Source organism: Aplidium turbinatum, chromosome 12 (assembly GCF_918807975.1).
Source record: "Aplidium turbinatum chromosome 12, kaAplTurb1.1, whole genome shotgun sequence".
Classification (NCBI taxonomy): Eukaryota; Metazoa; Chordata; class Ascidiacea; order Aplousobranchia; family Polyclinidae; genus Aplidium; species Aplidium turbinatum.
This window is the reverse complement of record NC_137483.1, coordinates 7,305,627-7,327,499: the sequence shown is the minus strand read 5'-3', so window position 1 is coordinate 7,327,499 and position 21,873 is coordinate 7,305,627. Positions and strand designations below refer to the sequence as shown.

Sequence of the window (21,873 nt, the reverse complement as noted above, 5' to 3'; positions counted from 1 at the left end):
GCCACAATCACACATTGGATCTGGAGTCATCTTCCATCGAAAAAAGTGGTTTTATTTCTACCGACTCCGCAGCGGGCTCCATTCAAGCAACATCACTCTCTTCTATCAAGAAAAGGAACTTGTTAGAGGCTTTCGAAAGGACTTGAGATAGCAGGATGTTGTTTTCCATCAAACTCTGATGACCATTGTTCCAATCTTACAGTTGCCGCGCTTGTGTGTTCCAATGGGCTAACTTTGACGAAGCTTTTGCGTGACTTGAGCCCTAGTAGGTTTATGTTCATGGAGAGTGTGGCGTTGGTTAGATATCTGTTTTATTCTTTTTTTTGTACAGCGACTTCGACTTTGTAACCCTTTTTTTTCGAATATAAGATGGAGATATCGTGTCTAGTCTATAGAGGTCAGCAGTTGGTGTTGGACGGAATGCGCTAGTTACGATTCTATAAGCTTCGTTTAGTTCAGAGTCAATCACTTTAGTATGGCTTGATTTGGACCATATTGGAGTGCAGTATTCTGCAGTTGAATAGCATAGAGCCAGTGCTGTCTGTTTCAGTGTGTGCTCATCTGCTCCCCAGTTTGAGCTTTCGAGCTTTTGTAAAACGTTGTTGCGAGCAGCTAATTTATTCTTAAGTTTCAGTAGATGTGTCTTATACGATTAGGTCCTATTCAGTATTACGCCATGATATACAGGAAATAAGCAATAATTTCCCAGTTGATGCTAAGTTTTTGACTAGCTTTATGGTTGTTTAAGTGAAAGCAGGTTGCTTGGGTTTTGGAAGGGTTTGTATTTAAAATTTTGTAACATCATCAGTAATATAAAATGATGAAAAACATTTAATCAAAACATTACCGTTGTCCTGCTGGATTCACGTACTTCGTCATGATCATGTGGATCACGTGACGCCTACAACGCAAACAAGACCAAGTTTGTTGCTGGGCATTGAAAGCACATGTGCGATACCAGTGAGTCCTTCAATGGCAAGAAAACAAAAATTTACAATTTCCCAAAAATAAAGCTTTGAAGAAGTTCTCCAGGTGAAATCGCTCAACTTAAAGATCGTTGAGTACTTTAAACAGTTTACATGTTCTCACACAAGGGCTTGGGAGAGACCTCTTTCTGCAATGATTAAGCCTTTACAAAGCCTTTACCAGAGCTCTATAAGAAATTGATCACATAAAACTGTGTCGTCAAAAAGACATCAAAAACTGAAACTGAAGATGATTTGTAAACTTAATGACTTTCAGCATCTCATGATAATTATTGAAACGAAGCATAAATGCACATACACCAGAGCATAATCAGTAGGATATTAAAAATTTAAAAGCTGTGTGTCCTGATTTCAAGTGAAGTGTACAGACAATTTCAGGAAGTTATCGGGTTAAGGTGCCTATCCATTATCCAAACACTAATCAATGCTTCCAAACTTTTTTACCAAATTTAGGTATCAATCATGATATCGACCATTCACAGCTGCACTAAATACAAGGAAGTCGTCCTATCTACCATACCTTACCAACCAAGATGCAACTCGTAAGCATTTTAATACAATAGAAAAATATAAGCTGACTACACATCAAAAGACAAAAGTTATATTGCTCATTGCACAAACAAAGCAAAAGAGCAAACTTTTATATCGCAACATTGTGATTATGTATAAATTTATACTTACATGAACAGAAGGATCCGATGGGTTAAGTTGCAAATAACCAAAACTATCTACAAAAAGAAAATATAACTATAAACGCAAACAAGTGCAAATGCAAATACTGAACATTGTTACATTGACTGGCCTTCGCAAAATGATTGGTACGATTTACTTTCCAACAGCTAAACAATGATCTGTTTTTTTTTTAGAAATACAGGTAGAAAAACATTAAAAATGGCACATTTTAATGACCATTGATCAATTTGATACAAAATACACAAATATTGGAAAGTCTTAATGTATTTCAAGACTTTAATAAGCTTTTTTATTACCTGTTGGCAAGGGAACATTGTTTCGAACGTTTTGGTAGTCGTGCTGTGCAGTGGAACCACTTGGCTAAGAGGAAAGAATAACTTTTTTCTAACTCAACAGCGCATTACAAGCGACGACAGAAGTAATCACAAAATGTAAGACTATAGTTTTAAAAATTTATCGCGATAATAACGTAATGCTTCTGCAATCCATTGAAAGACCAATAATCTATTTTGATAAAGAAGGCCTACATTGCTACATTCATCGCAAACGACGTCTACTTTTACAGTCTATACCGAAACATATTTTGGACAGAAAAAAAGAAACAAACATTTTTGGTTTTGTTTGAAATCTTTATTCTCGAACTGACAAAGCCTTGATAGATAAAGCGTCTTGTGTTCTTCTGGTGAAAGAGTTCACCAGAAGAACGCAAGTCACTTTATTTATCAAATGCCTGGTAAACAGTTTCATTCTGTCTATACTATAGAAAAAAAAGTCTTGATAGGTTATTCTTGGTGGTTTCGCATACTTGTAGAGGGTCTTGACGCAGGGCCGGTTACTGAGACTGACAGAGAGAAGTGCTTTCAATTCAAATTCAAAATTAATAAACTTAATTTTGCAAATTAAATGTGGTATTCTTTACTTTTTTTGATTATTTTATCACACTACACGATTCTTTTCTTGAAAGTTATGGTACCAGTTCAGTTTCGGTGTCAGTTTAATTTATGTTACGAGTCATGACTTGATTCAGTTCGCCACGTTCTGTTAGACATTTTTGGTTGCAACCTTTTGAGTTAGTGCGTCCTTTCGGTTATAAGTTAAGGCGCCCATCCAAACACTTACCAATTTTTCCACACTTTTTTCTAAATTTAGCTATCAATCGTGATATTGACCATTCACAGCTGCACTTAATACAAGGAAGTCATCCTATCTACCATACCTTACTAGCAGCTATGTACAAACCAAGATGCAACTCGTAAGCATTTTAATACAATAGAAAAATATGAGCTGACTTCACATTAAAAGACAAACGTTATACCACTCATTGGACCAACAAAGCAAAAGAGCAAACTTTTATATCCGCAGCATTGTCATTATGTATAAATTTATACTCACATGAACAGAAGGATCCGGTAGGTTAAGTTGCAAATAACCAAAACTATCTGCAAAAAGAAAATCTAAGTATAAACGCAAACAAGTGCAAATGTGAATACTGAATATTGTTACATTGACTGGCCTTTGCAAAATAATTGGTACAATTTACTTTCCAACAGCTAAACAATGATCTATTTTTGTAGAAATGCAGGTAGAAAAACATTGAAAATAGCATATTTTAATGACCATTAATCAATTTGATAAAAAATACACAAACATTGAAAAGTCTTAATGTATTTCAAGACTTTAATAAGCTTTTTTATTACCTGTTGGCAATGGAACATTGTTTGGAACGTTTTGGTAGTCGTGCTGTGCAGTGGAACCACTTGGCTAAGAGGAAAGAATAATTCTAACTTTTTTCTAACTCAACACCGCATTACAAGCGGCGACAACAGTAATCACAAAATGTAAGACTATAGTTTTAAAAATTTATCGCGATGATAACGTAATGTTTCTGCAATACATTGAAAGAGCAATAATCTAGTTTGATAATAACGTAATGCTTCTGCAATCCATTAAAAGACCAATAATCTAGTTTGATAATGAAGGCCTCCATTCCTACATTCATGGCAAACGATTTTAACAAACGATTCTATTTCTAAAGTCTATATCTAAACACATTTTGGAGAGAAAAAAATAAAATAGTAACAAGCAATGAAGTTAAAAAACAAAAATATCAGAAACGATTAAAGTTTCATCTTGTTGACATTAATATGAACGATAGCATTACACCAAGTTCCGATTAACATCTCCCATCAAAGTTTATTCCAAACTTCGACAATTAATAATAATAATATAATAATAATCATGCTTTTATTTGCGCCCATTGCGATAACATACAGTACACTGCGATCACAGATGCGATACAACAGACGACAGGAAGCAGCGAAGTGACATATAGTCTTCGAGTCAGCTGCTCCCCTTATTTTGGCTATTTGATACTGGATGACTGACAATAATGTAACACCATGAAATTGTATAACCAACAACTTACCATCGCACTAGTGGGATTAGATGATTGTATTTCCTCATAAGCGTGTTGATCACGTGACATCTGTTGCACAAACAAAAATAACTCTTCAGCTTTGCAACGCATCAATGCAAGACTGTGAGCACGAGGTTTTATTAAAACGCATGAAAACAGTTTTATTGTTCTTCAAATAAAAAAAACTAAAAAAAAACTACTTTGCAGGCCTATGTGTGGCTGCGGAGCTGGAGGCGCGGAGCCAAGGATTTTTAATAGGCCCGGAGCTGGAGCCGGACCCTTTAACTTCACTTGCTGTGGAGCAAGAGCTGGAGCCGTTACATCGGCTTACTTTGGAGCCTGAGCCTTTAACTCCGTATGCTGAAGAGTCAGAGCCGAAGCCACAAAAATGCAACAGCTCAGGCTTCAGTTTAAGACACTCACTCATTCAGGAGTTTAATTAAATTTTATAATTTTTTTTTTAAATCTATGATACGAGACGAGAAACTATGAGAAATGACCGACTAGGGATAGTGACAGGCCATGTCACATTCTGAAGCAGTTTTTACTGAGCGGATTGTTTCATCACAAATCAACTAGCATACAAGTCATGCCATACATTAAACGCATGTAAACGTTGAATCAATAAAAATACGGATGAATTTCGCTAGTTGGTACTGAACTAATGAGCAGCTAGGCATTTCGTGTGGTGAGTGTGAAGTAATGCACAGTTAGTCACAGGAAAGCCTACTAGCTACCTGTTACAGTATGAAACGAAAATTATGAAGTCACACAATATCTGAAATTTTTTTACTCTCCGGTACTCTCGTTTTTAGTACTCTCAAGAGACATAGCACATGAAAGCAATTTATTGAAACTATGCAGGCTAGGAAGCTGATTTGTTACTTCCACGAATTACTTATGAGCAGAGTTACCACATAGTCCATATTTCTTAAATTTGTCGTTGTTTTGAAGGGCAGTGTTATAAAAAACTCCATTGTATTTAATTCTAAAAAAATTACTTATTTTAGACACATGTCTTTATTTTCTCTCTGGAGCTGCAGCCGGAGCCATTGGCATGAATCTGGAGAGCTCCAGAGGTGGAGCTACAGATGTGAAGCCTTACAGCTCCGGAGCTGGAGCCGAAACCACTTGTGCAAAACCTCACAGCTCCGGAGCAGACCTATTTGTAGCGACTCCGCATCCCTGCTATAAAGCATTATCACATTCGAACTGAAGTTGTGCTTATGGAAGTTCACACAAAATGTTGTTTTTTGTTTTGCTATTCAAACAAAAAGTGTGATTTTATGCAAATATTATAAAAATTCTCGGTAAAGAAAAACTACAGTACCAACCAAGACAAAAACATGGACAGGACACGTTTTAAAAAATAACACGATTGCATAATCTCTTAATTTGCATTCTCTTATACAATCATTCCGTGATTTTATGCACATTTGTGATAAGTGTTATTTACAAAATAGTGATCGCAACCTACTCCAGACAACCTTCTCTTAACCAGTTTTAACCAGGTCACTTATGATGTCTCGAATTGACATGTAACCAACGACGCAGTTCAAGACTTTTCTTTTATGCTTACCGTGCCGCATACATTTAAAGGCATACTAAATGAAAATTTCAAACCGGAGTTAAGCATTAAAATGAGTAAACTGAACATTCAAGAATACATTTCAAAAACAATTACCGAAAAAAAAATGTTTTCAATGGCGCTGGCAAGGCCCAAAGTCCAATGTTTCATTTATTTTCATTATTTTCAAAATGACCAAAACGTGCAAACACAGCTCGAGAATGATGATGATGATGGGGCTGCCGGATTCCACTGCTGCTCGGATTCAGTGGAGAACGACCATATGGCCTGAGCCGCCTGTGTGTAGGATCATGGCTACAGCTTGGGTGTATCCGCACCATCTGGTTCGCCGTTCCTCCATCGCCACAGGGCTTCTTGATCCAGGATCATGACTTGCGCGTGATTTTGTTTTAAGTGAGGAAGGGCTGCGCGGGACTCCAACCTCACTCTCTTGTCTCAGGTTTCAAGGTCCAATGGCAAGACATGGTCAAGACGATTGGGTGAAGCATGAGATGCAGCAGGATGACCATAACGCCTACGTGTCACGTCATGCTCTTGGGCACGTCCTGCAACTGTGATACTGGATGGTGCCTTCCTGTCCGTTGAGCTATGTCCAGTGATGAGCTTCTTCCGCACAGTCTGCCACACATCCAGGTTTGAATAAGGTGACAAGCCGGAGTGGTGTTATTTGACCCATAGCTGGGGCCCTGACAGGTGCTACTGCTACGGGCCAAAGCAGACCTGGGAGTAATGGAAAACTAAGGGGTAACTCCATATTCCCCATAACTCCAGAGCTCCCACACTGGAGCCTGTCCCACCGGTTGCAGTTTTTAATGTCATGCCCAGGACAGCTCGAGAATACGTCACAAAAGACAGCAATAACAAAAGCCACGTTACCACATCTGATGTTTTGAGCAAACTGTCTGCTGTTTTGATGTTGAAATGTGCTGTTTTGATGTACATACATACATACATATTACATAGCCTGCAGTCAAATCGCCCGCAGTAACAATTATTGCGTGATCAGCTGATTGCTAACCTTTTGTTACGTAGACCATGGACTTCTAAATAGTAGCATCTGGACTGGAAACTCAGTGGGCAACAGGAGGCCACACAGTTGGTACAACAGTTGGCCAACAGGGTTAGTTACTTGGCTGTGTACTATTTAGAAGTCCATGCGTAAACTGTACAGTCGCACGCTTCGTTGCTCAGGCCCAATCTCGTTTTGAAAGCTCTGACAAAAGCACGCGCGCAATGGTGGTCAGACCGCAATGGGGCAAAATTTTATTGAAAACCGTTTTATGGTAGCATGTTAAACACAAAGAACGTGGAAAATCGCCAAGTCAGGTTTTTCCTTTTAGTATCCCTTTAAACACATCCGGCAGATATGTCCGCTTCACTATTAACCACTAAGTGGTCATCTCCTTAAGACGTGTGCAAAACATGCACACCATCTCCGAACAATGTTGTCATTGTGTCTCAGCAAGTAAGGATATAGTAAGAATGAAATATGTATTGTGGGTGTTGTTTGTAAAATACGCTTGTCACAGTGTGCCCGAAGATTTTTCACGTGTGGTACAATTTATTCTGGCAGTGACTGTTGATTTGGGGTTATTTGATATGTTGTGTGTATCCCTTAACAACGAACGTCATCTTCTTCTGACGGTGACGTGTACAATTGATGTTACTCAAACCAGTGTCCATGGTCTGTCATAAAGTTAATCATTGATGAAAATATCAACAAGACTCAACTTTCCAACTTCATAACAACACCATGATTACTTACCTGAACATCTCCCCTTTGCTCCAATCTTACTGTGTTGGGCTCGACGTGACCTACACAGAAAAACTACAAATGAAAGAACACTGTAGGACAAAAATAACACGCTTGTATTGCATAATTTATATTGTCTGTTGTTAGAATGTCAGTAGGGTTGTATGAAGCAAAGTATTTTGGTCAAAATGAAACGACATTCTAAAAACTGCCTTCGAAGCAAAATACAATCTTTCGAACTTTAAAGTACAAGGATCCGTTAAAAGGCAATGAGCCTGACTTAACTTAGCTACCCCTTATTGGTGACTATTTGTTCTTGACCCATGGTTCCCAACCTTTTTTGATGCGTTTCCCCTTTACGTATACTGAAGCTTTTCATTCCTTCTCTATTCCATTATATAGGCAGCGGGTAGATGAACTGGAGCATTGCTCTTTAGCAACCATTCATTTCGCACTTCTGTGCTGAACCATCATGGTAGTTAAGTTGTTGCGCCTTTGTTGGGATACTACCGAAGCTCTATCATATTTATGATTATGTTGTGTTTTACCATAACAAGAAAATTTAAAAGACATTCGCTCGTAAGTTTGTGTAATTGACAAACTGTGTCCTTTTCGAGTTCACAACGAAACAAAATTGCCTCCTTTCTTTCGACGCAAAGCTAAGACGAAAATCTGTGTCAAAACCTAACAAAGTAATGAAAACTTCTAAATTAGAAATGGAATACTGCAGCTCTACAGAATTGGAAGGAGCTCTAGAAAAATGTTTTCATGCGGATCTGATTCTAGCTGTGACAGCGTTCCCACAACCGCCTGACTGACTAATCATATCGCCAATATAGAAGAAGGCATTAACGCATTCATACTGGTCTTCAACCAATTTCAAGTGCGTTATGGCATTTACTAAAGAAGTTTCACAACAACATCTCTTGCACATATCGTAGGGATCCTCTTTAACCACTGAAGAAGTGTGGAGATGCTCTGCGTAAACCCTTGGCGTCCTCATTAGAACTGTTATAAAAAGGCAAAGTGACATTCATCGGGCACGTCTATCGTAAGCGCGGAATTGCACAAACAGCAATGATGGAGCGGTTTCCTGGTCAGAGACAGAGGGGCGTCCACGTTTGAAAATTTTTAAAAATCTTTTAACATGGACAAACCAGGAATTTGTAGATTTGGACGAACAATTTGTAGATTTGGAAGAACAATGGACGATCGATCGTTGTGGAGAATCAAGGTAGCCGACGCCTTATTCAAGCAGGGTAGGTAGATGATGATGAATCATGAAAAATCAAGGGCTATAGTCGAGATGACACTTTGCAATCGACGGTTTGTAATAAACGTTTGTTTCCCTTAGCTTTTACTTCTCTACAAAGATACATGTGGTTGAACAAGGTAGCACATCGTTGTTCATGTGCTACAGCTCGAACCGAACATGTATGCGTAGATGGTATTTCCTCCATCAGGGCAACTAGCCGTCCCAAGCGTTCATACGCCAGAAAATGGTGGCACTTCTTGGAACATCGGTTATACTACCGAGTGGTCGCTAGGCATTGCAGTATAGGTCGTTATAATTAACCGCATTGACAGTTATTACTCACTTTTGTCTTTAAATAATCTTCGTCTTATAAAGCAGCAAAGCAGAAGAATAAGCATAAATAAGAGCAGACAACCGGCAACACTGATTCCAACTGTAAAGCCCAAGCTTGTAGAAGCAGCCAATGAACTTCCATCAGATACGGTCACAGTAAAATTGAACTTAAATTGCGTTCCCGAATAAGCGGACGAGGAGAGAGTAAGAAGATATAACCCGTTGTCATCAACAGACACCTAAAGAATAATGGTTGTTGATTTTATCTTAAAATAACAATAGTCCAATCATCAATGCAATCTTTGAGTATTCTCGTGGCATACTGGCATAGTATGAAATAGATTGTAACAATGCAGAAGAGTAACAACAAAAAACAAACGTTTACGGGTAGGAGTGGCGGAAGAGAAGGCATGGTGCACCTGACCGCTACAAATCATTATTGAAAATCAAATTCTGCAACCAACCTTACAAAAAAAAATGATCAAGAAACTATCTATAAAACAACTTACGAAAAGCAAACGAGTTGAATCTGCTTTTCTTATGAAAATCAGAAAACTGACATAAATCTTACAAAAACAAATCTTATACCCGTCAATTGCTGACTGCAATATAACTTTACTAACATAAACCAACACATGATATCACATGCATAACGCCCATGAGTAACGGTATTGCAACTTAAGCTTTAATCTGACATCTTCGATTGCTTTCTTTTACAAATTCGCAACGGTTGGTATGGCATTGCACTACGATTACACATTGTAATATCATTATAACAAAAGTCTATCCATAAAATCAGGAAGTAATCTAAGGCGAATAAAAGATTTTTCACGCAGCGTCACTGTAAAAGGAACTGCAGTAGATGATGCTGAAGAACTGAACCTATAATTTCTTGCTGAAAAGTCACCTTGCAATAGAAATTTGAATTTCGATTCCGCGACCCTGGTTTTAAAACGATTCAGCAAAGCAACTTTATAAATTTAATCATCATGTCACTTACATTTGATCGTTTAAATGAGAATCTCTGTTGGTCCTTTGGCGCAGTGGTAGAGGTCAAATACATTAATGCGTCATTTTTCACCATTGAACCTGGAACGCATGTTCCTTTTTTTTAAACATTTTTATTGTGTTAGTGGCTCAAAATGGGTTCATTGCTTTTTAGTTATAAAAATGACAACTACAGCTGGAAGGTCAGAAAAATGTAAAAACACCAAACACTTTAGCTAAATAAAGTAGTGACAATAGTTTTCACTACTTTATCAGGATCTTAACACAGAAAATCCAACATATAAGCCTATAATAATAAAACAAAACAATACCGTATTAGTTTATGATTTAGTAACTGTTAGCTGTCAATAGATGTTGATTTTAACAAAAAATGCTAATTTACACACAACGTATCGCATTCATCTTCATCCCGCAAAACATCTCAGCCAAGAATGTGGATGTTGTGTATTGCTCTGAGCGTTGGAAGTGGAAGCATGATGTAAACAATAGACCTTCTTGAAGTGTTACCAAAGTTGAAAAAGATCGTAACCAACTCGTGAATTAGAAATTACCGTTTTTAGTCAAAGATACAAACTCAGCTTTTGGGTTGGAAAAAAACGTGACAATGCAAACTCCTAGACCGCGTGGCTTCCATTGACAAGAAAAATCAGCCTTGGTATTCTTATCTTGATAAGGTTCATCTATAAAACGAACAGACAAGTTTTTAATTTAATATGCTAAGAAAATAAACTGCAGGCAGTGCAGAATTTTTTTGTTAAATTCAATTTTCTAAGTTGACTTTGGTTTATCATAAACGAGACAACCTTGTTGAATGATTGCAACCTATATAGGCCTACAATGGGACTAGCGTTCACAAAAAAAAACTCTCTGAAGATGCAACCAGACCCAGTGGCCGACCGCGTAAAACTCAGAGGATTACATTACGTGAGTACGTAGTACAACTGAACGAAAATTGGAACGCACCGTACTGTTACTAGTCGAAAATAATTGTTTTGCGATTTCCCGCCAAAAATAAAAGGAATTTAACTTGATAAACTACAATTAAATATTGATGATGTGCAGAAGAAATGATAATACTTTACCTTCTCCAAATCTTTTCTTAGCTTTGTTCACGTACGCGACGTTAAAGTCGCAATTTAACATAACGTAGTTTACGAGTAGGCCTACATCCAGTGATGGCTCTATATCTTTATCCCTTGTTTGACTAGCAACATATATTGACGATATTATAAACAAAACTTATTTCCAGATTTAGGGCATGCTTGTTTTCTCATATTATTAATCACAAGTTTTAAACAGCTGGAAACACAAACTTACAAACAACATCAACAAATATCCTTCGAGTAAAGTTTCCGAATCGATCAGTTGTTGTGCAAGTGTAATTTCCAGTATCCGACGAACTTAATTGTGTCAAGGTGAGTGCAGAAGTTTTAGAAGAAAAACCATCTGAGCGTTCCCAATGATACTTTGCATTCAAATCACTGCCATAGTCCACGGAACAAGACAGATCTAAATCTTCACCTCGTTCTATGGTCAACACGTTTTTTTCAAGTCTCGCATTGTCAGAAATGTTAAACGTAATTGACCCTGAAAGGAGCAATCATCAGAATAATGTTTTTCATGTTGTGTTTACACCAAGCACATTACCTTGAACAAAGGCATCGTTGTCCAGACATATCTATCCACAGGTAATTATAATAAACTTTATGTGTAACTTCAATGAAATGAAAAACTATTGATTTAAACTCTACAGCAGAGCTATGATTCAACAGTAGATCAAACACCATCAAAAGCTACTAAATACAGACTCATTGCTTACTGGCTTTTGAAAAAACAGTGAAAACTGCAAAATTTGTAGAAGCTTCAAATGAACTTCCATCAGATACGGCCACAGTAAAATTGAACTTAAATTGCGTTCCCGAATAAGCGGACGAGGAAAGAGTTAGCACATATAACCCGTTGTCATTAGCAGACGCCTAAAGAACAGTGGTTATACATTATATTGTTATAAAATAAAAATAACCCAATACAATCTGAGTATTCTCGTGGCATAGTATGAAATAGATTGTAGCAATCTAGGAGAGTAACAAAGAAAACAAACGTTTACGGGTAGGAGTGGCAGAGAGCATGGTGCACCTGACCGCTACAAATCATTATTGAAAATCGAATTCTGCACCTATCTTACGAAAAAATTGATCAAGGAACTATCTGTAAAACAGCTTATGAAAAGCAAACGAGTTGAATCTGCCTTATAAAAATCAGAAAACACACCTAAATCTTCCAATAACAAATCTTATACCCGTCAATTGCTGATTGCAATATAACTTTACTAAAATAAGCCAACACATGATATCACATGCATAGCCCATAAGTAACGGTACTCTAATTTACTGTAAGTTTAAAACTGACATCTCGATTGTTTTATTTTTTTTTTACAAATTCAAAGCGGTTGGCATGGTATAGCACTAGCACTACGATTACACACTGTGAATCTGTGATATCATTATAACAAAAGTCTATCCACAAAATCAGGAAGTAATCTAAGGCGAATAAAAGATTTTTCACGCAGCGTCACTGTGAAAAATGCTAGTTTTTATGAAGCTGAAGAACTGAAACTGTAATTTCTTGCTGAGAAGTCACCTTGCAACATAGATTTGAATTCCGATTCCGCGACTCTGGTTTTAAAACGATTCAGCAAAGCAACTTTTAACTTTAATCGTCATGTCACTTACATTTGATCGTTTAAATAAGAATATTTGTTGGTCCTTTGGCGCAGTGGTAGAGGTCAAATATATTAATGCGTCATTTTTCACCATTGAACCTAAAACGCATGCTTTTTTTAAAAACATTCTATTGTGTTAGTGGCTCAAAATGGGTTCATCGCTCTTTAATTATAAAAATGACAACTACAGCTGCAAGATCAGAAGAAAAAAAAATGCAAACACCAAACACTTTAGCTAAATAAAGTAGTAACAATGGTCTTCACTATTTTGACACAGAAAATCCAACTCATAATCGTATAATAATAAAACAAAACAATATTAGTTTATGATTCAGTAACTGTCAGCTGTCAATAGATGTTGATTTGAACAAAAAATGCTAACTTAGAAAGCAACCTATCGAATTCATCTTCATCCCACAAAACATCTCAGCCAAGAATGTGGATATTTTGTATTGCTCTGAGCGTTGGAAGTGGAAGCTTGAGATAAACAATCGTTCTTGAAGTGATACCAAAGTTGAAAAAGATTGTAACTAACTCGTGAATTAGAAATTACCGTTTTTAGTCAAAGATACAAACTCAGCTTTCGGGTTGGAAAAAAACGTTACAATGCAAAATCCTGGACCGGGTGGCTTCCATTGACAAGAAGAATCCGACTTTGTGTTCCTATCTTGATAAGGTTCATCTATAAAACGAATGGACAAGTTTTTACTTAAATATGTTAAGGAAATCAACTGCAAGAAGTGCAGAATTTTTTTGTTCGTAAATTTGATCAGTTGACTTTGGTTTATCATAAAGTTACCAACCTTGTTGAATGATTGCATCCTACATAGGCCTACAATGAGACTAGCGTTTACAAAAACACACTCTCCGAAGATGCAGCCAGACACAATGGCCGACTGCGTAAAACTTGGAGGATTACATTGTAATGTTATACGTGAGTAAACGTACTCACGTAAACGTGAGTACGTAGCACAGCGTAGCGCAGTCCTGTTATTTGCCGCAAATAATCGTTTTTCGATTTCCCGCTAAAAATGAAAGTAATTTAACTTGATGAACTGCAATTAAATATTGATGATGTGCAGAAGAAATGATAATACTTTACACTGCCCTAAATCTTTTCTTAGCTTTGTTCATTTACACAACGTTAAAGTCGCAATTTAACATAACATAGTTTACGAGTACATCCAGTGATGACTCAATCTCTTTATCCCTTGTTTGCCTAGCAACATATGTTGATGATATTACAAACAAAACTTATTTCCAGATTTAGGGCATACTTGTTTACTCATATTATTAATCACAAATTTTAAACAGCTGAAAAACACAAACTTACAAACAACATCAACAAATATGCTTCGAGTAAAGTTTCCGAATCGATCAGTTGCTGTGCAAGCGAATTTTCCAGTATCCGATGAAGTTAATTGTGTCAGACTGAGTGCAGAAGTTGCAGCAGAAAAACCATTCGGGCCTTTCCACAGATATTTTGCATTCAACTCACGCCCATAATCAACAGAACTAGACAATTCCAGGTCTTCACCTCGTCTTATCGTCAACACATTGTTGTGAAGGCTTGCATTGTAAATGTTTACTGATCCTGAAAAGTGAAAAGACAAGATTATCTTTTATGTTAAGTTCACATAAACTTTGAGGTTAAAATATGTTATTCGAAATCTTTATTTCATTCCATGGATGCACATCTTTCATAAGTCTTGCACTGCAGAAATGGTGGACTTCATTAATCTTGACACCAAAAAAGGAGTCAAAGAGTTTTCTTTATTAATCAAAATCGTTTTTCACGTTATATTTGCAGGTGGGCTGCCAGGACTAACCCTCAAAGCTGCCTTTATGCCGAACTCGAAAACTTAACATTAAAATTGAAAAATTAAAGTCAATTACAAACAATGAATTTGGTGTGAACTGACATGGCAAAACAGGACTTCGCAAATACTCTACGCATTCGAACTAAATTAACACAGAACTAGTTCGCAATCTTGGTTAACACAAAATGTGTTGATTAAAATTAATGAAAGTGATTTGTGAGCACAATAAAATAAAAAACTGGAGACGAAGAGAATTTGGCGCGACATTGTTGACCACAGATGATTTGTCACAGGAACAATTTGCGGCAAAGGGGATGTTCCATAGAGCACTCCTTGTTGCGCGTATGTTTTTGGCATGTAGTAAAGTTGAATTTTTATCACAAAATATTTTTCACATCAATTGGTAATAAAGTCTTGTTTTAATGCATAAATGGCATAACATTTAAAATAATAAAATGCAAGTTATTCAACAAACAATAGAATCAATTTAAACTGGAAGTGTAGTTACTCAATGCAACTACCGCGCAATTTGTTAACCCAATACTTTCGCAAAACGTGTTTGGCCTTTCTAGTTTGAGTTTTACGGCACTTTCTGCGTTCTTAAATTCTCATGCTTCCAGTTCATAACAAAACAACTTTCGTTTTGAGTATCACACAGCACCGTCAACGTGTTGTTGTTGGGGAATTATTCCATCCATTAGGTATCGTTGAATGGAGTGCAGACCATAGAATGCCTTGTTCAGGTGCACACCCCCAAAGTCGAGCCAGAGCCGCTTGATCTTAAAGCTTCTTAAGTCACGCGCTAACCAACTGCGCTATCTAAATTGGTCCGCCCGAAATTACTTCTATTTATTTATGTAATTAAAAGACCCGCTTTATAAGTCCAAAACCTTGCTTAATAAGCTCAGTTTTCGATTACATTTGCTTGAATTTGTGTAGAAAGGCGTCACACTTTGCTATTTTTTGTCTGGCTTTTAAAAATTTCACGCTTTACTACGCTGCCAAGTGCCAACTCAGTTCTTAATTCAACTGTTTCGTCACAAACCATTTCACTTTGATCTCATTTCATTGGGTTGCACAAAACATGTCCCGTTGCTGACACAACTTGCAAAAAACACAGTTTTCGGAAAGAATCTATTGTTGTGTACAGTTGTTAGCAGATTTAGCAACTTTTAGCCATAGTACAGTCGACCATAGTCAGATGCGCATAGAAGTGGCAGAAATTCGTCCCCGCTTAACAAACCCAAAATCGTCTGGTCCCGAGGTGGGCTTAATAAGTGGGGACTGAAACAAAGAAGGCTGTTTTAATTATTTTTTAGCACGCCAGCATGTTGTGCACCAGAAAGACTGTTACATCAAGTTGACATCAGAACGATGATTAAAGTGCACATGACGCAACTTTGAAGATGTACATAAGCAATATTAAGTAAATCGCTTCATCAACGTATGCAAATCAGTAAAATATCATAAGCAACTACGAACTTAAATTCACTACCGTACTTACTGTCATTTGGAACCACAGTGAAAGTTGTTTCGTTACTTTGTTTAATACCAACATTATTTTGCGCAAGGCAAAGCACTGATGTGAAAGTAACATCAACAGTTTGATTGAATAAGCAATAACCGTTTGTAGCTTCGACAGGCACATCCTCGTAGTCATAGCGGTCACGGTAGAACCTCCAATAACATTGATGAGCAACTGGACGAGCGTCGCTTGCACAATTCGCGACAAGATTTACATCAGATCGAAGATAATATTTATCACCAAATCGAACTAAATGATCAGATTCAATGAAGTCGATAACAACATTTGTAGGAGGGTCTGCAAGACAATGCAAGTTGAACAAATATTGATAATGAAGTGGTACTGTAGCAACAAAGAAAATTACAGACAAAGCATTTGCAAAAGTGTTGTCATTTAAATAACATCAACACATATTTAAAAACAACGACCACACGATGAGCATGAGTCTCTTATAAGTCAGCAGTTGTGAACTGAGCAAGCGACAACTGAGCAAGTGACAACTGAGCCAGCAATATTTCAGCAAGTGGCTGAAGTTGGTAAATAATAAAACTGAGCAAGTAGCAACTCAGCAAGCCAAAACTTGACATGACACAAGTCAGCAAATTCAGTTTAGCAAGCGATGACCAAGCAAGTCCGACGTGAGCACGCAAATCTGATTTTGCTGACTTGGCAATAGCTGAAATGTACTTGCTGAGTTGAAGCACTTGTTGAGTTGTTGCATGCTGAGTGGTCCGACAAACTAAAAACCTGTTTCTTAACTACTTAGATCTAGTTATGGAATTACTTCTCTTTCTACACGAGTTTAATTAATGCCAGGAAGCATTGACATGACACATACACAAAAAAAGTGGCATAAGCATTGTTGATCATTGTCACGAAATCTAATCACCATTGAAGTGTTAACCTCGCCTACACAACTACCACAGGTCAGCAAAGGAGCCCAACACACGTCAGTTGAAAGCCGTATTTCGAATCTGACAAACTCTGTAGAATTATAGCTTTCATTTGATAAAAAATTGTATTTTATCTTGCATGAAAGCAATCATCTTCCTACAAGCCTTCTACTTTTGTTATGATTTGTATCTACTTTACTATAGTGCACGTTTTCTCCAATTCGATCAACGATAAAAGGAAAACGTGTTAGTCAAATTACAGAGAGATTTGTATAGTTCTAGAAACATGTTTGAACAAACTTAAATCATCTTTTTATATTTAACATAAAGTTACAAAATTTCAATGCAATTTACGGACTTACAAACAACATCTACATATATCCTTTGAGCAAAGCTTCCAAATTGATCAGTTGTTGTACAAGTGTAATATCCCGTATCAGATAATTTAATAGACCGCAAGCTGAGCGGAGAACTTATAGAAGAACCATCTTCCCGTTCCCACCGATATGTTGCACCCAACTCACTTCCATAATCAACATAACAAGACAATTCCAGATTTGCACCTCGTCTCATCGTCAACACATTGTTGAGAAGGTTTGCATGATCAATGTTTACTGATCCTGAAAGGTGATAAGACAAGATTATCTTTTATGTTCAGTTCACATAAAATTTGTGGTTAAAATATTATCTAAAAGTTCTTCGAAAATTAAATAAAAAACACAAACAAACGATAAAACTATAGCTTTCATTTGCTGGATTTAATTGTCGCTTGTCGTCTTCGTTTGAGCATTTAGGGCCGAAGGGATGTCCTTTCACCACCTCTTGCTGGCAATGCTTTCCCGGACCACCAAGAGAATAGGTCTCATCGTTCAAAACATGTAGGCTGTCTGCTCGATTACATGAGCAGAGAATGGTACAATCGTTGATGAAACAGACTGTTAGTCTGTTCCTTAGCGTCACATCAGCACAAAGAAAATACCACTTTCAGTTATTGTGAGGCAGAGCAGAAAACTTCGTTTAATCAGTGGAACGTGGTCAGAGTTTTTCAAAGTTGCAAATAAAAACATTTGGTGATATTCACTACACCACTTCATCTAACTGTAACAAAGTCATTGGAAAATATAAAGCACTGATTTGCTACTTACTGCCTTTTGGAACTACAGCAAAGGTTTTTGCGAAACTGTTTACCGAACCAAGATTGTTTGCAGCAGTGCAATACACAAATGTGAATGTGACGTCAACTCTTTGATTGAATGAGCAATGATTGTTTGTAGCATCGACAGTCGCAATATTACGATAACCTTTGCCATCGTAAAACCACCATTCACATCGATGGACAACTGGATTAGCTTCACTTGAACAAGTCATGACAAGATTCTCACCAGACCGAAGATAATATTTACCATTCAAACGAACCAAATGATCAGATTCAATGATGTTGATAGAAACATTAACAGGAGCGTCTGCAAAACAATACAAAGTATATAGATTGTTGATGGTATAAACCACATCAACTAATCCCTTTGATCTATGTTCTAATGTTGTTTATAAATTTAGTTGTTTGAGTGATGCAAGCCTGACATACATCGGTATGTCAACAATACATTTATCGACTAGAGCTGAGACAAACCTGAATTTGAATTGAACACACAAAAGTGCAATTAAAGATCACATTTTCTCATGTGCAGCTTGTAAAAGCAACGTCTCGATTAAGCAATTGAAGATCGTGTCAATTCGCAACAATATCGTTCTGCTAGTTGAAGTACATGCGATAAACGACAAAAGCAAAACGTGTTAGTGAAATTACAGAGAGATTTGTATCGTTCCAGAAACATGTTTGAATGAACTTCAATCATCTTTTTATATTGAACATAAAGTTACAAAATTTCAATGCAATTTACGGACTTACAAACAACATCTACATCTATCCTTCGAGTAAAGCTTCCAAATTGATCAGTTGTTGTACAAGTGTAATATATCGTATCAGATAATTTAATAGACCGCAAGCTGAGCGGAGAACTTATAGAAGAACCATCTTCCCGTTCCCACCGATATGTTGCACCCAACTCACTTCCATAATCAACAGAACAAGACAATTCCAGATTTTCACCTAGTCTTATCGTCAAAACATTGTTATGAAGGTTTGCATTTTGAATCTTTACTGATCCTGAAAGGTGATAAGACAAAATTATCTTTTATGTTCAGTTCACTTAAAGTTTTTTGATTAAAATATCTAAAAGTTCTTTGGAAATAAAAAAAAAAAAAACGATAAAACTGGAGCTTTCTTTTGCTGGTTTGAATCGTTGCTCGTGGTCTTCGTTTGAGCCTTTAGGGCCGAAGGACAGTCCTTTCACCACCCCTTGTTGGCAATGCTTTCCCGGACCACCAAGAGAATAGGTCTCATCGTTCAAAACATGCAAGCCGTCTGCTCGATTACATGAGCAGAGAATGGTACAATCGTTGATGAAACAGACTGTTAGTCTGTTCCTTAGCGTCACGCCAGCACAAAGAAAATACCACTTTCAGTTATTGTGAGGCAGGGCAGAAAACTTCGTTTAATCAGTGAAGCGTGGTCAGAGTTTCTAAAGTTGTAAATACAAAAATTTGGTGATATTTACTACACCACTTCATCTAACTGTAACAAAGTCATTGGAAATGTAAAACAGTGATTCGCTACTTACTGTCCTTTGGAACTACAACAAAGTTGTTTGTGATACTATCTACCGAACCACGATTGTTTGTAGCAGTGCAATACACAAATCTGAAATTGACATCAACTCTTTGATTGAATGAGCAATAATTGTTTGTAGCATCGACAGTCGGAATATTAAGATAACCTTTGCCATCGGAAAACCACCATTCACATCGATAGACAACTGGATTAGCTTCACTTGAACAAGTCATGACAAGATTCTCACCAGATTGAAGGTAATATATTCTATTCGAACGAACTAAATGATCAGATTCAATGAAGTCGATAGCAGCACTTCTAGGAGCGTCTGCAAAACAATACATAATATATAGATTGTTGATGGTATAAACCACATCAACTACTCCCTTTGATCTATGGCTTGCTCTAATGTTGTTTATAAATTAGTTGTTTGCGTGATGCAAACCTCGGTATGTCAACAATACATTTATCGACTAGAGCTGAGACACACCTGAATTTGAATTGTGCACACAAAAGTGTAATTAAAGATCACATTTTCTCATGTGCAGCATGTAAAAACAACGTTTTAATCAAGCAATTTAAGATCATGTCCAGAGGCAGGTCTGAGTACCAAACCAAGAACCAAAACACCAATTCTTGAAAGCCCTGCAGATAAAGTGCAAAATCCACCTTTAAGCAAACAATTGTATGCTTGTGGCTCGGCATTCTTACTAAGAATAAGAAGTGTACTGTTTTTTTCCTTTAGATATATAAATTTAATCTTTATGCTCTGCATTTTGTTCAAACGTACATAAAATGACCGTATAATTGGTATTCCTGAAGAGGACATCATGTGATGTCGAAAACGTTCGATGTGAAATTTGTTTTAATGTAGTTTTTTCGTTTTGTAAATGTTACAAACAAAAACATAGATATATTATATACGTTAAATCTGGCTTTGTATGCTTATGGTACAACGACTCAACGAGTCACATAAAATTTAAGCCACCAACTCCATAAGACCAGGGGATCCTCAACCGCCGGATCACGATCAACCGCCGGATCACGACCCAGAACCGGGTCGTGAAAAGGTTGCTACCAGGTCGCGAGAACACGTGGTAAAAATGGTCGTCAAGAATGCGAGTTGGTTGAAAGTACGCCCTCAGCCATAAAGTAAATTAATCAAAGTGAAAACAATTGGAACCATGCACTTTGTACGTACAAATGAATCTTATCTAATGTATACCCTGCTGTATCTATCAAAGCCTATCTAAGTCGGAAAAATTGCCAAAATTGTTCTTGGAGTTTACAAGCCAAAACGCGATCGATTAACCTTAAAAGCAGCGTCTTTGTAACATCACAGTCTCACAGCATCATAGTTCCGAGGTAGTTCTGCTCGATACTCCACCTGAAGCAGAACTAGCTCGGAACTATATGCTGTGATGTAACAAATACTGTTTTATGGTTTTTCGAAGACAAGCCCGATGTCAGCATTTGATAGGCTGATTAATTATTCTTTATTTACATCCGACAAAGCTGTCCACATCCAAAACAACGAACTAATACAAACAACTAATGCACAAAAAAACACTTTTGATGTTTGCAATTAATTCGCAGTATTTTATTTTTAGATTAATAGCACTTAGCAATACACAGTAGATTTCAAAAATTAAGTTACCGTAGCCTACTTGAAAGAAATGTGACTAAGAAGCAGGTTTCGCTAAAGAATTACTTCGGTGGAAACAAGAAAAAACAAATGAAGAAAATGCAGAAACAGCAACGCTTGCAAGAATAGAAAACCTGCCTTCACAACCGGAAATATGAAGAATCTTATTTAAAACTTAGTTTTGTTGCTACAGATGATCAATATGCCTCAATCCCAATGTGTGTGATTTGCGGAGATAGGCTTAAACTCGCTAACGAGTAAATGAAACCATAAAAACTACAGCAAGATCTTGAAACAAACCACTTTATTTTGAAAGACAAACTCATTAAACAATTTGAACAAAAAAAAAACAACACCTTTCCCAACTGAATATTTCTGTAAAGCTAGTTTTTCAGCAATGGCAGCAACTAAAACAAAGTTGAGAAGCAGCTTGGAGGTAGCCAATACCGGAGTTACCCAAACAGCAAAGTCCGTCATTTTTACATTGATCTATCGTCTAATCAAACGGTAAATCAATGCAGCGTTAGCAGATGTTAAATCAATGTAAAAATGACGGATTTTGCGG

General features: G+C 37.0%; 1 protein-coding gene across 1 annotated transcript in view; it reads right to left on the bottom strand.

The window, feature by feature from the left end:
• LOC145780539 (uncharacterized) overlaps positions 1 to 21,873 on the bottom strand; it is a 37,500-nt gene that overhangs the window by 5,468 nt on the left and 10,159 nt on the right. Inside the window, exons 3-22 of the mRNA XM_082592166.1 lie at positions 19,674 to 19,991; positions 18,902 to 19,159; positions 18,138 to 18,455; positions 17,355 to 17,612; positions 16,079 to 16,396; positions 14,088 to 14,348; positions 13,308 to 13,436; positions 12,765 to 12,853; positions 11,852 to 12,008; positions 11,350 to 11,619; positions 10,584 to 10,712; positions 10,025 to 10,113; positions 9,035 to 9,263; positions 7,449 to 7,498; positions 4,105 to 4,164; positions 3,377 to 3,440; positions 3,072 to 3,118; positions 1,976 to 2,039; positions 1,668 to 1,714; positions 848 to 901 (exon numbers count right to left, since the gene is read on the bottom strand). Coding sequence (XP_082448292.1) covers positions 848 to 901; positions 1,668 to 1,714; positions 1,976 to 2,039; positions 3,072 to 3,118; positions 3,377 to 3,440; positions 4,105 to 4,164; positions 7,449 to 7,498; positions 9,035 to 9,263; positions 10,025 to 10,113; positions 10,584 to 10,712; positions 11,350 to 11,619; positions 11,852 to 12,008; positions 12,765 to 12,853; positions 13,308 to 13,436; positions 14,088 to 14,348; positions 16,079 to 16,396; positions 17,355 to 17,612; positions 18,138 to 18,455; positions 18,902 to 19,159; positions 19,674 to 19,991 — 3,209 coding nt within the window. The remainder of the gene's footprint in view (positions 1 to 847; positions 902 to 1,667; positions 1,715 to 1,975; positions 2,040 to 3,071; positions 3,119 to 3,376; positions 3,441 to 4,104; positions 4,165 to 7,448; positions 7,499 to 9,034; positions 9,264 to 10,024; positions 10,114 to 10,583; positions 10,713 to 11,349; positions 11,620 to 11,851; positions 12,009 to 12,764; positions 12,854 to 13,307; positions 13,437 to 14,087; positions 14,349 to 16,078; positions 16,397 to 17,354; positions 17,613 to 18,137; positions 18,456 to 18,901; positions 19,160 to 19,673; positions 19,992 to 21,873) is intronic.